A 15,635-nucleotide genomic window follows, 5' to 3' on the forward strand; every position below is an offset into this window, starting at 1 on the left:
TTCTTCAATCTGCCTTCAGGTCCCATGTTGAACAGAAACATGATTCTCTGACTGTGTAAACATGTCAGTCAAGAAAGCAGCCGAGGAGGAACTTTGATCAGGGTTGTTATTTTTAATGAGTAACTTTTTTTGTGTAACTTTTAAAGCTGACAGGGCATGTGGAGGTGATAACAGCCATAAACTGTAAACTATGAACCGAAGATGTGCAGACAGTGACAGTCACAGCGAGATGGAGCAATACAAAGATTTTTGTCAACTACAAAACTGCTTGGGGTTTTGCTTTGAGTGTTAGAAAGCCGAATCCTATTTTTGTCTAATAAAACTTTGAACTAAAGCAGCAAGTTCTTGTCTGTACTTACACTTTGTAACAAAAGAAAAAAACGTTAGACCCCCCCAAAAGAATGCTACAATTTAGATGTTATCTGCTACAAATGCAGACGGGTGATGAGTGAGTAAATGTCTTTAGTGTTTAGGAGTCTGGGATTTGAGAGGGTTTAAAGCTTTTATTGGGTGACATTTTGTAAAATTATTGTTGTTAACAATTCTCTTGCCTATAGAAGAAACATGTCATATCACCATGAATCTTCTGGGAATTAAAAGAAGAACTACTGGGATTGGTAGATGTCTAAGAGCTTGACAGATATCTACTCACAAGCTAAAGCTGACTTTAGCTTGTGAGATCAGCTTAAAATGAAAATGTTCACCTCAGTCGGATGAACACATCCGTGACTGTACAGGCCTATCAACATTCAAATCACATCTAAACCACACTTTTCCAGAACATCTTGTAATGTATGACTGTTGTCCTGTTTTTTTTTTTTTTTTACATGCTACTTATTTAAGTGTTGTCCTTTTATGACTGTTTTGAGTTTGTAATTTTGCTTGATTCCTGTAGCATGTGTAGAAAAGTGTTATGCAAAAAAGTATTATTATTATTATTATTATTATTATTATTATATTATGTAAATGGTTACTAACAGCCTTCAATTTCGCAACAGGAAGAATATATGTTTGCTGTTGTTGTGTCCAGACAGGTAATGTTGGCTCCAGCTCGCTGTTAAGCTGTCAAAAGCAGTGAAAACATTGAGATTTTGTGACAGTGGCATTATTTTCCTGTGTATCGGAGTTTCTTATAATTGCTTGAAAAAAAAAATCACGATCAGGCGATCCTGAGAGTTGGAAAAGTGTACTTAAAAATCAGCTGAACCAGGCAAAACTGGAAAACAAAGGTTTGCTATGACAAAAAGGTAAAAAATAAATAATGTTTTGGTATTATTTATAAAAAGCAGTTATAAAAAGCAAAAAGGAGGCTAACACTTCATTAATAAAAACGCTATGTGGTTAAAACCTGAATTTAAAGCTGTTAAAACCATAAATATTAGGCACCAATTGTGTTTGATTTGTTAGTGGGAGTTTTGGCTAACCTTTTGACCTTTAAACATTCATTAATATCTTGAATATCTTCAAAACAAAACAGCAGAGTTCTTGGATATCATGCTTGATTTTGTGAAAGCGAAGGGGTTGCTTGACATTTCATAACCTCAGGAAACATTTAATACTTTTAAAATAATAGCGGCACAAACATTTTTGCTGCATAAGTGGTTGACACTGATTTCATTTGATATGAAGAAGGTACAGGGGGCCAACTCGTGTCTGTGTGCAACTTTCTAGTCAGTGCCTGTTTACATCTCACCTAAAGTAAGAAAAATGTAGAGGAACAATTTATTAGTACTTTGCGTAGGTATTTGTTAAGACCCCTAGGGTCTTCTTTTTTTTTTTTTTTTTTTTTTGCTGAACCACAAAAGCATCACATCTATTAAACACATTTTTTTCTTTAAGATACATACTCCTAAGTGACTCAAAACAAATGTATCAAATCTTTATGGAACACCAAACCACATTCTTGTTTAAGGCTTTTATTGACATTTCTTAATGCATTGTAATATCTTCTAATACATCTTGTGCCGTCATCTTCACAGATGTTTCTTCTCATTCCAGCTCCATGTACTCCAATTAAGTGCTTCAAAAACAAAAACAAACATTTCACAATGTTTGTTTGTGAAGCATTAAATAAAATAATACAGTTTGTAATTACTTACCAGTTTGTTGTGTTATAAAATCCTTAGTCATGCGACACAATAGGAACTTCTGTTTTGATGAGTGATGTTATGTCTATAGAGAAGGAAAAATTTTGTTTGCATTGTGGGAGAATTAGATCTCAAACTTTTATTGATTGAGTCAAAAAAAAAACTAACCTTCAAAATCAGCAAAGATGATGAGGTCATCATCTTTGAGGTAATTGCGCCGCCTGAGGTCAAAGTACTTGATGAAGTTCCTCCATCCCCGTGATGTGCCTCGGTAGCACTGACAGGAGGAGTCATACGTGCCGACCTTGGAGGGATTATCCCACAAATACTGTCCATCTGATGATACTAAAAGCAACAAGAACAGAAACACAGTGAGGAACAGGATTTCACACCTTGAATGATGATGTAGAACAGCCTGTGTTAGACAGGTAACTAACATTACCGATGAAAGCAGGTATAAAGATCAATGTTAAAAAAATTTTGTCAAAGTAAATTCTGTCTCCCAAAGTGGCATCCAGTTACTGCTAGCAAATTAAGTTTACACCCAAGCTGCCATTGGTCTGTCTTCATCTTGCTCTCTTCTCCTCGCCCTGAAATCCCATGGTAGCATGGTGTACCTCTGCAACAGCTAATGTGGGAAATGACAACATAGATGTTGTCCACCTGGCGTTAGTTTAAATTGATATTAGTAAGTAGTAAGTTTGGTGTTGTTTCTATTAGGCGGTTCCTTTGATGAAGTAAAATCACAGGGTGAGTACATCTTACATTGGAATTCCATCATTTTTGCTGTGGTTTTTACTGTCATGTTGGTCCTTTTTCCCTCAGGGCAAAGAGACGTACTCACTCGTCATATCGGTGGTGAGGCTGCGAGCAGAAGACATCCTTTGCAGAATATCTGGGTCTTGGTCCATCACCACCAAGGTGGCTTGTCGGTTGACAGCTGGCCACTTCATCACAGCATCGTTCTCCCCACTGGTCAGGTGGAAGTAGAGCCCTACATAGTTCCCAGTGTAATCACTGTAACTGCTCAGTGGCATGATACGTATGCCGTAACCGTAGCCTTCGTGGCTGTAGAAGCGAGGGCTGTCAAGAACAGTGTCGACATTAGCCGTTTCCATGATCTTGGAGAAGTTACGGATTGTCCACACAGCGTTTGGGCAGTGAGTCTCCATCAGGCTGATGTCGTCGATGTAGATGCCTCCAGTGGAAGAGGTGGGGTCTCCGCGCGTGGCTTGGAAAGCATAGCGAAACTTAACGTCTATCTCCAATGGAACATGGGCAATCTTCCAAGAGTGTTCAGAATCGGCTGGATAGAAAGCAAAGGTTAATGTTTAAGAAATAGCATAGTAACAAGGTTAATTTAAAGACATTGTTCAATATTGAGCAAGCAGTTCTGATCAGGAAAAATTCTTCCACATTTACTACTTCAAATGTAAACACTATTTTGGGGAAGGCACTAAACATGGCTCATAAGTATTATTGTGGGTTTTTTCCTGCAACAATGTGAAAAATATACTTTTATCTGTAAATAGATTTTTACTCTTGACCCAGAAAGACATTAGCTTGATATGCCAAAATAAAAAGGGAAATAACTGTTTGGTCTTGTGCTGTTAGCTTAACCTAAATAGCAATTTATAGAAGTTGTTACCATGATCAGCCATCACGCATTGACAAATTCAGTTTTAGAATTTGTCAATGTGTGCAAGCCAGCATTAACAATTCGCCTAATTTAGCATAAAGTCTAATGGCAGCTGGAAGGGAAAATCTGTCTTAAACAGTTGATAAAAATCCATATCTGAAAGTTTACCTTTAAGTCATTAGTGTTGATTACTCAAAATAGGAATGTGAGAAAAAAGTATTACATGTTAAATTTATTTATCAGCCTGTAAATTGATGTATATCTTGTAGAAAACTTTACATACAGTGGACTTCCACCTATTTTTAGATTTTTCTGTAGAACATAACTCCAAATTATTTGCAGAGAATTTGCCTGTTCTTAAATTTTTTTGTAGAGCACATCTAAATTATTTGAAAGAAAATGCAGTTTGGGGAACAGAGATACCTAGGCCCAGTAACACTTGACACGCTTTAGGCTCCTGGAATGTTACGGCAGCCAAAAGGTAGGTGTTGTTCCATCAGGATAGCCTATTTGAGAGTTTTTAAAAATATCTTAATTTGAATACTATATTTATTCACTTGTGCACCTGTTTCACTGTGGCTCATACTGTCTGCATGCAAATCGGATTAGATAAGCTTCAATGAATTTCAAGGAAAAACTCCTGTTAGCGACTCTGAAACTTGTCCCGTTTACCATAGAAGGTATGTATTTTCCTCATTTTGCGGACAGTGCCGGTGCCGTCGTCTATCTTGGCCCATACAACTAGCTTGTCTTGGGCGCTTCCAGTCATCTTGTAGAAGAACTGCAGACACTGGAGCTTCCTTTTGGGGTAAAGGGTTCGGGATTCTAGTAGAGCCGACTGCAGAGGGTCTCCGGTCCGGGTGTTGAAGTACATGAAGTATCCTGCATCTGGAGATAAGTGAAAGGGGAGTCTTTTAAAAGTCTGAACTTCAGTTTTGTTGGGTTTTAGAAGTGAACTTCTTCAACTCTGACCTCTGCACCTTCCCAGTAGCGTATGATCCTCATCCCCTGCACTGCTCTTCAAATGGACCCAGTCAGCATCGTCATTAGAAGACTGGATCATCCCACAGATGCTTGCATACTCAAAGGAACACTGATCCAGAAGGGTGAGAGGCCCAGCTATGGTAAAAGAGAGGGGCAACTTCAATGTTTATTTCTGGGAATTTATATTTCTAGCTAGAAAGTCCATAAGAAGCTGACTTTGCAAAATATACATACAGCAGTTATACATCCGGTTGAGCCTCAGGGTGTCCATCTTGCTAAAGTCAAGGTATTGGCCGATGATGTTGTAGAACTCTGGGATTTTGGTGGTGATTGTGGGAATGGATTCATTCTTGTTGAAGGAGAAGGGTCGGTAATGCATAACAGATTCATAGTCATACGCCGTGTTTTGATCGGTGATGAAGTCATCGTTGTATTTGTTGAAGTTGTGCTCAAGTCCTGCAGAGGATTTTATCTTTACGTCAAACAACTGAAAAACATTCAAACTATCATTTCATTCTTCACATATTCAGGTGCCGGAGGTACCTGGTGTCACCTGGTCCAGCCAAATGTCAACATAGTCATCTCTGTCTGTACGAGACTGTTCGTGGTAAAATCCCAGAGCGTGCAGCAGCTCGTGTTCAATCACAGCCTTATGGTCACAGCCTGTTCCCAAAGATAAGATCTGACCATTCTGCTGGTCGCCAACGCTTGAGAAGCACCTGACAGGAGAGGGAGCTGGTTAAAGACAGAATGTCCCATAAATACAAGTCACTCCAGTGCTGTTTGTTGCTGCATTTCCATTGGCTATACAGTTGCGGAAATTGGAATTACGAAAATAAATTATTCATTTTCTAATAAAAAGTTTTGATGTGGTTTTGTTTAGCCACGTGGCTCGAAATTTGTTTGTTGTTGTTTTTTTAGCTAAACTAATGGAAACACTTTTTTTCGTGTCACGCAAATCACTTGATCAACGATCCGATGCTGATGAAAGACGAAAAAGATGACAGGAAGTGGCAGGAGGATGATGGGGCGCTATGGTTTCTCTATGATTTAGCATGTGAACAAACGTATTTATGTGTGACTTCTTATTCAACGGAAACACCACAATTTCGAAATTGTGGGTTTTTTTTAACATTAGCGGGATATTGGCAAAGTTTTGCACACAAAACTACAAACTACTGTCACAGTTACAAACTACTGTCACAGTACGATGAAAAGGGTGTTGCTTGTGAACTGATGTGATAAAATTGTGAATTTTTGAAAGGTATGTGCCCCATTACATCTTATTTAAAACTAACCCATTTGAAAAGAAGAACATATTAGGTTTTCATGGAACAGTTCATAATGCTTATACCATTTTGACAGATTTGACAATTGCAAAAAATTGTCAAAACTTCTGGATATTGCTCGATATTTTGGACATGGAGTGAACAGAAAAGACAGAGTTACTGCTTTACCCTCCCCTCTTCTCAAACTTGATGTAAGTTTTCTCTCCCTCATACGGCTTGAAGTCAACACAAGACTTGAGACGATACATCTCGAACGCCTGGTGGACGCAACCTTTAGCATTCAGATCTGAACAAAAGAAAAAGGAACTGACAGGATGATCAAGTACAATGTGAACAACAAACATCTCAGGAATAATTAATGGTCTTTATTGTCACTCACAGGCTCTAAAGATATTGATAGATGTTTCAGAGCTGCTAATGTATTGGCTTAAATTCTCAGTCAACATGAACAATTCATTTCCAGGTCTTTAAAGTAATAATAATAATAATAATAATAATAATATATATATTTAAAGTAATTCTGTTTTCATCTTGTTTTCAACATCTTTATTATATGAGGGAACTAAACAGTCCCACAGCATGACAGAACCCTCACCATGCTCTATTATGGGTTTTAAACTTAGTTCTCTAGGATTTATCTCACTGTGTTTCCTACCAACTGGTTTGTAAATAACAGGTTTTATTTTAGAAACTAGTGTTTCATTTAACCTACTTTTCTCTCTCTGCCCCATTTTTTCTGGATTTGTTCAAAGGTTCAGTCACTGAAACTCTGGAAGTTAAACTTAGCTGAAGCAATTTAAATTACTTTAAATGATGCGTGGTACTGCATCCAAAGTAAATCCCATGTAAATTTCCCTTTGCTCTACATTGTAAGCTATCGGTTGACTTAATATTTCATTCAGCAATATTTAAATGTTAACCTACTTTTACAGCATTTATTTCTCTGGAATTTATCAATTCTCTTCTTTGAACTCAATCAACTACTCATATGTTTGAATACAATCATTCAGTGAGAGTATCCTCCGCTTTATATGAACTCACCTAAATCATCCCCAAGAATGTAAGGGATTGGAAATTTCCACCTATATCTTTGGTTGACCAGGGCATTCTTTTCTTTCTGCAACATAAAGTTACTTAAGTAAAACACCCAATCAAAAAACACACTATTATCTCAAAGAGATGTTGCCCTTTAGTCTCTAAGGAGTACAAGGCCTAACAGCTCTCAATAATTACTGACATTGATGTGATTTAGCAAAAGAAAAATCGTCTGGTTCCAACTTACAGGAAGCAAAATGTCTCCCTCAAAGAGGTCGGCATCAGAATCTGCAGCAAAAGTGACCACGATTCAACGTCTTTGTTTTAAAGTTAATGTTATGAAGTCAAGCACTGTCACTGCTTACCAATGTTTAGGATGGGGTTCTCATCTTCGCCATTCTCGTACACCTCTGCAATACATACACATGGGTTTGTTACCTGACAAATTGTATCTTATTGTTATAAAAAAAATCATAATAGAAATTTTCTCCCATTTTACGTACCGTGTACTTCACTGGAACGTGGTATCTGAACAAAGCAAATCCAGTAAAAGTGAGTGCAATTAAAACCAGTAACACTCACTATGAATTCTGTATATATTCAGTACTTACGGTGAAGGATGTAGTCAAAACCACAAGCCCCAGCAGAAAGAGTCCTCTCTCCATTGTGATAGAAAGTGTGTGTGACTAAATGTTGCTGCTGGTTTAAGTGTGCCCTCCAATGTGTTCGAAGGGGATCAGGTTTATGGTGATGAACCAAAGGACTTTGACTCACGCTGTTACTGATTGTTACAGCAAGTAATTCTCACATGTGCACCTGCTTGTTTGTTGTTGAACTGTATCTGATAGGGTATTATCTAATCTAACTGCTAGCATCTTATATTGGACGCTAATGTTAACTAGCAACATAAATCCAGATGACTAAGAAGACTATGAGATATTCCACAGTGAATTTCAAAAACACAAAACACCAGCTGACTGTAAATCCTGGTGAAGTTTCCTAGGAGTGTTTAAGTTTGTTTAGATTCAGCAGATTTCGATTGGCCAGTTTACAAGAAACTTATACCAGGTGACTATGGCTTAAAAGTGAAAAAGGACAGATATTTGATTAGAAGATTGCATTAAATGACTGGAAAACTAGTGGTTCCTATATTCACTTTTTGACTCGGCAGCCTTTTAATTAAGGTGAAAGAAGGAAGTAAAGAGCCCAATACACCGGGAATTTCTAGAGGCCTTGAATTCCTCTATATCTTTCAGAAGGGCATTTTTGTTGATTTCAGAAACAGAACAGAATGTCTGGTCATTTAAATAAACATGAAAAGCAGTTTTGATTTCTTTCAAATGGTGAAATTGTTTAACAGTTGTTTTTTCTTTCAATTTGATAAATATACATTCATATTTTGAGGGGATTTTTTCTTTTGCAAATTGAAAGCACAGTTGACAGACCTAACCTCACAGGGACAGGGATAAGGAAACGCTCTACACTCCACGGCCAATTAAATGTACAAAAACTGAGCATAGCTTCTCTGCGTTCAAAGGCAACCGGCTAAAATTGTGAGGTCATTGCAACAAGCGTTAACTTACATCCAGCAAATGTATAATAACAGAAGCAGAAGATGTGTGTTCCTTCAAAGTTCCGGGAAATCGGAACTTTGAAATTACGATTTCCCAGTCAAAAAGTGAACTGGAACGCATTCCGAAGTCGGACTTCCTACTTGGAAAGAGGGAGCAACTCCGACTACCCTAGTTCTGATTTGTAACGTCGACTTTCATTTCAGTAAGCTTATGGAAACACGTTTTATTAAAAGAAAAGCTTGTCTAAAATTAATTAGGCTACTAGCGCTTGCGAAGAAATTAAAAGCGGTGTCTGCTGATCAAAAAACAAAGCTTAAAATGATGGTTTTAAAAGGTATTGCGAACAGTGTATACTATGGAACTGGAACGCTGTCAAACCCAGCTCCGAGTTTTGACTTCAGAGGCAAACGAAACGCAGGTAAAAGCTGGGTCCGGACCAGCCTAGCATTACCACAGTAGACTAGAATGCTAGCCTCTCCTCCCAGCTACATCTGGCCTAGCTGCAACAAAATGCAGTTTTTTTAGGTTCAGTCAGTAAAAATTAAATGTAACGACGCAGAAAGGCAGTTTGGGGTCTGAATACTCAACACCCTAAATGTTACGCATACGTTGCCAGGAGGACGAGGTGGCCGAGTGGTTAAGGCGATGGACTGCTAATCCATTGTGCTCTGCACGCGTGGGTTCGAATCCCATCCTCGTCGTACTCAAGTAACTTTTTCTTTTTTTAGCCTAAATCGAAATTAAATTTTTCCTGAGGAGATTGTTAGAATCACTAGGGAGAGAATTAAAACATGCAGGATGCTGGCCCTCGAGGACCGACTTTGGACACCCCTGTTTTAAGCTATTGTGCGGTCACATTTCTTTCAAAAGCAAGTATCAAAATGAACTGCCTTTAGTTCAGCTTGTTAAACGGCGCCCTCTGCAGTCACAAAATCTGACTGCCACGCTACTTCCTAACAAAGTCCAAACAAGTCCTAACAAATTACATTATGTCACCACGTAATTTACGTACAGCTTGCACGGATGTTCATGGACAGAGGTGTTACCTAGACACTACTTTGTCACGTTGTGCAACACACGGAAGGTGTTTTTTTTACCTACAAATGACTAAATTTGAACTTTAAACTTCATATGTGAGATTTGTTTATACATTTGCCTTAATATGAACTATATGCACCATGAGATGTAAGACGTTTTCACCTTTCATCTCGGTGTTATGGAGGTTTAGGTTACCGAGGAACAAAGATTTGATCAACTATTTCTTCCTGGCGACATCACCTAAAAAGAAATACTTATCAGTTTTAGTTGGTTTGATTAAATGTAGTACTTACCCGTACTACTGTCCTCGGTTACATTCATCGGGTTTTACTGAGAACGTAAAGCTATGAAATATACCGACGCAGTTCATGTTTTCCTATTTATTGCCATTTCCTGTGGAAACCACAAGAGGGTGCTCACGTACCACAGATAGACATGGAAAAGCCGTAAACCTGTACGTTTTTTTTCACAGCAGTCTCACCAACGATGAGCTTACTTCTTGAACAGACACAAAATAAAGTTAACAAATATAAGAAGAAGGGGTCATTTGGGGTATGACATTCTCATGGCGTGATAACATTGAACAGTTTTATGATTTTAAAACAAAACAAAAAAAGTGCATTTTATTTAAACAGAAAATTTCAGGTTTTATCTAAACTGCTGCTAAAAAAAAACTTTTAACATTATTCAAGTTATACAAAGGTTCTCAATGCATATTTGTTATTTTTATTGTAATACAGTGATTCCTAAAGGACAAAATGGGTTCAAATCCCCCCTCTGTATTCAAATATAACAAATAATGTTTTGAGAATGTAAATATGCTAAGGTCCATGCTCCCAGCTGGCAGCTGCAACATTTTCTGCAAATTAATTTTTTTCATGACCTCACGGAAAACTTTGTCAACACTGTCAGACAAAAATAAATTATAAGATTATTTTTTATAAACTTCTTAATATTTTTACTGTCTGTGGTGTCTTAGTTCTTTTAATTGATGAATTCAGACATTTTACAGATAAATGCTTATCAAGAAACAAAATGAATATTTAAAACAAAAAACAACATAAACTCCATCTGATGGGGTAGACAGAGCTGACAATGGTAAATACATTTGAAATACATTGTGAACTAATTCAAATCTTTCTAAATCTATTAAAGTGAAATCTTTAAAAATAATAATAAAAGCGATGGCAAAATTCTACTCATCAAATCTGATTGCCAAGTCAGTAGATTTAATCCCCATGCAACAGACGTATCATATATTGTCCTTCAATAAAATCCATAACAGCTGGTGATAAGCGGTATACGCCCCTGGTGCTGCTCGTGCAGACTGGTGAGGATAGTTTTCTCAGTCTAACTAGAATATCGGAAAATGGCACAAAGCAGACGTCTCAACGACCTTGTTTTTGCTTGAAGCTAAGAGTTGGTCCATGAGGATGAAAAAATTCCACTTGTACATCTTGATGCTCTTTGTCCATTTGTACGACTTTAGCCAGCCACCAGCTCCCATCATACAACAAGCTGATCTTCACTTTGGACATCACCAGGGTTTATCGCAGTCGTTGTCCTGCTGGACTCCTTCTACATTTCCTCCATCAACATTTCCAGTAGGTTCTGAACTTTGGCAGTGATTGAACTTTCATGGACATCTGGGTCTCGTATCGGGTCACCAAAAGGGTGAGTGGCTGGACTGAAGCACTTGCAGATCTCTGCAAAATCATGAAAGTATTCCTACAATGGATGACATCCACACTGAGCTACACTTGATTAATGTTTCTTGTTCCTGGGATGGATTTCAGGTTTTGCATGAGGAAGGTGTCATAAGCCTGAAACTCATCATTTGTCACATATTACAGTTTGACACCACTTAAGCTGTTGGACACTATGTCAAAGAATACTTTGTCATCTACGATATCCTGACCTCTCAGCACAATACTGTCAGCATGTCTCTTCGCCGTTGCCCCAATGCCATCTGGAGCACTAATGCCATGTGATGTGGGGAAGAAATTCCATGAAACTTTCTCAAATCCCAGACATTGCAGGACAACACAGAGGAGATAAAAGTTCTTTTTATTTTTATACTGTTTGCTTGGGCTATTAGGCTAAAAGTGGACAGTGTTTATGGTGGGATATCTGATATGAATATATGTGAGGATTTGATCCATATAGGTCCAGATGACTACAGCATTCTGATGCTCGGACTCTGAGATTGTGCAGAATCCTGCCTTTTCTTGCCCAGTGTAGAACATGCCTGTGTGAAGTGTCACCTGTGTGAGATTTTGTCCATAGTGATAGGATTGTACTTCTAAGCTGAATTTACATTGATATTTTTTATTTATCCATCTTCCACTCTCTTTCTCCGTCGTTTTCTTTCCTTTCTTCCTTCAGCTCAGGCTGACTATTCATTATTTCTCTTCTATCCTGATACTCCCTGTTCCTTGCCTTCTGCTTCTCCATATTTCTTCTCTGGCTATTCTAGCCTGAAATACATACAATTCTATAATCAGTAGAGTGTTTATCATGGGATAAGCATACACTTCCCTCAGGTAATAAACCACATCTTATTAATATTAAAGGACTAATAAATACATGTTAAATTTAAACCATAAAACTATAGAAGTTGTTGAAAATCAACAGAAACATATTTGAAAAGAAATACTTGACCCATATGAAGTACATTTATGTAAAACACATTAAAATGAGCAAACTGCACAAGTAAGTGAGATTTGTCGACACCATCACCAAGAGTCAAAAATCTGATGGTGCGGCAAAATGCCAGACTACCTCCATTTATATGATGTTATTCTGAAGGAGGCCATATTGTACCTTGAAATCTTTACAATATACCAAAGAAGCATTTATGTCACAAAATTGCATCAACATTTTGTAAGTTGTTACTTGTGGTGTTGACAGAATATGGTTGTGACAAACAACTTAGGAATAAAAAAAAAAGAAAAAACAAAACAAAAGAATAGCATAAGCTTACCAGAGCTAACTAGCCCTGTTAGCAAAGGAAGAAAAAGGAAGAAGTCATGGGGTCCTCAGAAGTTTTGATGCCCTCCAATAATGCCTGATTCTCAGGACACAATTTCAATTGATTTTGAAAATATAAAAAATGGTTTTTAACTCCATCTATTGATATTCATGAAATTATTTATTTGAATACTTATATTTAGTTGTCATGACATATTATGTTATAATTCTTTTAAATTATGATAATGTATTGAGTTCTGCTCCAGGACAAAGGCTTTTACAGACACCATCTACCTGCTACATAGTTTAAAATAAATAATACTCAGCAAACTCCATGAAAACATACTTTGTTGTGGTGGCATTGCCAGGTTAGTTTCTTCAGTTATTTGAAGAAGTTATATTTTGAATATATTTTATTCAAAGTGTGTACTTCATACAGCAGACATGTTCTGTCCCTCTTCTCGAGAATCAATAAATATACAGACTTATGCAAAAATACAGAATAAATCTGGCTAAATATAGAAGAAGTTTCAAATGCTCACTGTGCATAATATGCTGATATTAGCTGAATGATTAGTCAGGCAATCTGCCGAGGTAGCCTGCCTACAGTCAGCTATTAACATACTCATATTTTTAATTTCACATGATTAATTTGTCTTTTTCTTCTGCATTAAAAAAGCGGAAGTAGTCCTATTGTTGCCAGCTGCGTTCAGCAATAGGTTGGGGAGGGGTAGATCTGCACCATTTTTTCCTTTTACTCCTTTTCACCCAGAGAAAACATTGGACTCGGCAGCATTTCCTCTGGTATCTCCAGAACCGTAGGAATGTGTTTTATGTAGTTCTGCCACCTACATTGGTTTCCTCAGTGTCTTTGCTTTCTCTCAAAACACATTTGTTATAATTAAAGCATCAAACAGAAATCCATATTGCACGTCAGGTTTTCACATTCCTCTCTATTTTCAGTTCTTCAGCTTTACAACTAGTTATCCTCGTCACGTTGATAGGCTCTGTTTTGGCATCCTTTGTGTTTGTCTCCATGTTTGTCATCACGGCTCTCGCTAGGATCAGGGAGTCTGCTTGCGCCTCCCGTGGCTCCATAGTGACTCCCTTCTAGCCCAGAGGAAAGGTGAGCGTTCTCTGCCTGCTCCTCCACATGACCACCTGTAATCTTTGAGAAGGTTGGGAAAACTTACAAGCCCTGAAATACAAAGAATATCCTGTTTATGCTGTAAAATAATTTAGAAATCATTTAAAAGTATCTGGGTACGTGGAGTTAATGGAGCTGGACATAAGGTACTGGACATAATCCGGAAAATTCTGTCCTGAACACCATCATGCTACCACATGGTGGTGGTAGTGTGATGATGTGGAGGTGTTTTTAGGGTATGTCTCATAATCATTGGCCACTTTTGCAGCCAATCCTGGCAAGTGATTGGTTTCCATGGGAGGTAATTCACCAGAGCCCAGAGCCAGAACAAGCAGTTCCCCTCCAAAACAGTTGGTGGCAGCAGTTCTATATGCTTAAACAGCATATATTTGTAGATGTATGTATTTATTATTATTATCTAGTGAATTAGTTTGGAAAAACAATCGTAGTGCTCCAAATTGGTCCAGGCAGCAGTCAGTTGTTGGACACCCAAATGGAAATATGTGGCTCTGCCGCTGTGTGGTAGTGACAGACTTTCAGCTGTGACTGCAGGAAGAATTTGATTCTATACTATATTAAATCAGGTGAGCTGGATACAGACTCACTGCTTCACAGCTGTGCTATACATTGTGTCGGCCTGTTGCATAAAATCACAGACTGCTCTGATTAGATTTCAGATATTCCTGAGCTGTAGGTTACCTTCTGCTCACGGTAATGTCGATCTACGGCGTATTGATATTTGGCTCCATTCAGCCCAAGAGCGCCGGCCAGTCTCTTTCCAAGGAAATCACAAGCTGGATTTAGAAAGACAAAGAGCATCTCATTAGTCTTCCTGTTTTTAGTCTGATGACTTCTGTGGCGCTACATACCCAGCAGTGACATCCTCCCAACTAGAATGGCAACATTCTTGAACGACAGCCGGCCCTGAGGAAGAAACATCTATCACATGATCTACCACTTTTGACTTCCAAACAGATTTCATCCTCTGAACAGATTCCCACCCTCCCCATTGGCTCTTCAAAGGAGGTTCTGTGTGACTTCTGCTCCTCTGCCTCATCTTCTTCAGAGTCCTCCAGCTCCAGACTTTCACCACTGGAGAAGTAGACGATCCTCTTCTGCTTTTGCAAAGGTGGACAGTCAAACTCTGTCTCCTGGTCTTGCGGAGAAACCTGACGGATTAGAGAGATTTTTGCATAAACTTTTATTTCAAAGAGAAACACCAAGAGTTGTTCTTACTTATTCCACAACTCACTTCCTGGTGGCTGTCTGTGTTCATTCTTCAGGCGATAAGAGGCCTGTCTTTATGGCGCAGTGGGGAATGCCACAGCTGCACCGAGTGCATCCATCAACGCCAAGTGTCTATGAAGAAAAACCAACTGCAGGATACCGGATGAGTCCTGAAACCTGAGAGGACAAACACAGCAGAGTAAATTTTCTCATGACGAGAGCCGTCACTGGCTGCTGTGTTTGCTTCTTATGCCGAGGAGGCCGGGCTTATAGCCGAGGAATGTCAGTTTACTGTCACGTCTGTTTGCCAAACGTTGGAAACGTACTGTCTGACGCACTACGTTTGAGTCACACCCTCTTTTATTGAACACGGCATAAAAAGGACTTAACATGGGGTCATAAAACAAAACAAGGCCAGGTTTTGGTTGTTAACACAAACCATCACTCATTCCACCCTCAGCTGTTGCTGACAGTGCATGTGATGTCATCGGTTCCATCGTTGCTAAGATCCAGACACATTTGTGGCAGTATCTGATGATTTTATTCATGCCTCACTCTCTGCCATGCTGCCAACATCTCAACAGTTTGTCAGCAGAGGAAACAAGACATTGGATATTTACTCAGATGTCAAGGATTCCAACATCT

At 38.5% G+C, this 15,635-nt stretch overlaps 2 protein-coding genes, 1 non-coding gene and 1 pseudogene across 3 annotated transcripts; 1 reads left to right on the top strand and 3 right to left on the bottom strand.

Moving 5' to 3' along the window:
* Positions 1–1,765: 1,765 nt before the first annotated feature.
* On the bottom strand, positions 1,766–9,031 carry mep1a.1 (meprin A, alpha (PABA peptide hydrolase), tandem duplicate 1). Its single transcript, XM_014973661.2, has 14 exons — positions 7,646–9,031; positions 7,538–7,562; positions 7,400–7,444; positions 7,282–7,322; positions 7,041–7,116; positions 6,168–6,285; positions 5,254–5,429; positions 4,945–5,166; positions 4,699–4,845; positions 4,399–4,614; positions 2,932–3,393; positions 2,256–2,432; positions 2,100–2,172; positions 1,766–2,020 (listed from the first exon to the last, which is right to left on the bottom strand). Exons 1-13 carry the CDS (start codon positions 7,697–7,699, stop codon positions 2,123–2,125), a joined length of 1,809 nt encoding a protein of 602 aa, XP_014829147.2. The 5' UTR covers positions 7,700–9,031; the 3' UTR covers positions 1,766–2,020; positions 2,100–2,122.
* Positions 9,032–9,227: 196 nt separating this feature from the next.
* On the top strand, positions 9,228–9,309 carry trnas-gcu (transfer RNA serine (anticodon GCU)). Its single transcript has one exon. It is a non-coding gene; the product is annotated as a tRNA-Ser (tRNA).
* Positions 9,310–10,612: 1,303 nt separating this feature from the next.
* On the bottom strand, positions 10,613–11,905 carry LOC148153008 (uncharacterized; annotated as a pseudogene).
* An 873-nt stretch (positions 11,906–12,778) lies between these two features.
* On the bottom strand, positions 12,779–15,269 carry LOC106907801 (uncharacterized). Its single transcript, XM_014973665.2, has 5 exons — positions 15,016–15,269; positions 14,765–14,932; positions 14,633–14,687; positions 14,463–14,557; positions 12,779–13,784 (listed from the first exon to the last, which is right to left on the bottom strand). The coding sequence occupies exons 1-5, from the start codon at positions 15,037–15,039 to the stop codon at positions 13,596–13,598; spliced, it is 531 nt and encodes a 176-aa protein (XP_014829151.2). The 5' UTR covers positions 15,040–15,269; the 3' UTR covers positions 12,779–13,595.
* Positions 15,270–15,635: the final 366 nt, after the last annotated feature.

This window comes from Poecilia mexicana, unplaced genomic scaffold, assembly GCF_051168715.1.
Source record: "Poecilia mexicana isolate PSO_F unplaced genomic scaffold, ASM5116871v1 scaffold_21, whole genome shotgun sequence".
NCBI classification, from domain to species: Eukaryota; Metazoa; Chordata; class Actinopteri; order Cyprinodontiformes; family Poeciliidae; genus Poecilia; species Poecilia mexicana.

Coding starts and splice junctions, on each gene's coding strand:
- mep1a.1 (XM_014973661.2), bottom strand. CDS start 7,699: ATGGAGAGAGGACTCTTTCTGCTGGGGCTTGTGGTTTTGACTACATCC. Junction 6,286..7,040: donor CATTCTTGGGGATGATTTAG/GTGAGTTCATAT, acceptor TCTTTTGTTCAG/ATCTGAATGCTAAAGGTTGC. Junction 5,430..6,167: donor AAGTTTGAGAAGAGGGGAGG/GTAAAGCAGTAA, acceptor CTCTCCTGTCAG/GTGCTTCTCAAGCGTTGGCG.
- LOC106907801 (XM_014973665.2), bottom strand. CDS start 15,039: ATGAACACAGACAGCCACCAGGAA. Junction 14,688..14,764: donor TTGAAGAGCCAATGGGGAGG/GTGGGAATCTGT, acceptor TTTCTTCCTCAG/GGCCGGCTGTCGTTCAAGAA. Junction 14,558..14,632: donor TGGGAGGATGTCACTGCTGG/GTATGTAGCGCC, acceptor TTCTAAATCCAG/CTTGTGATTTCCTTGGAAAG.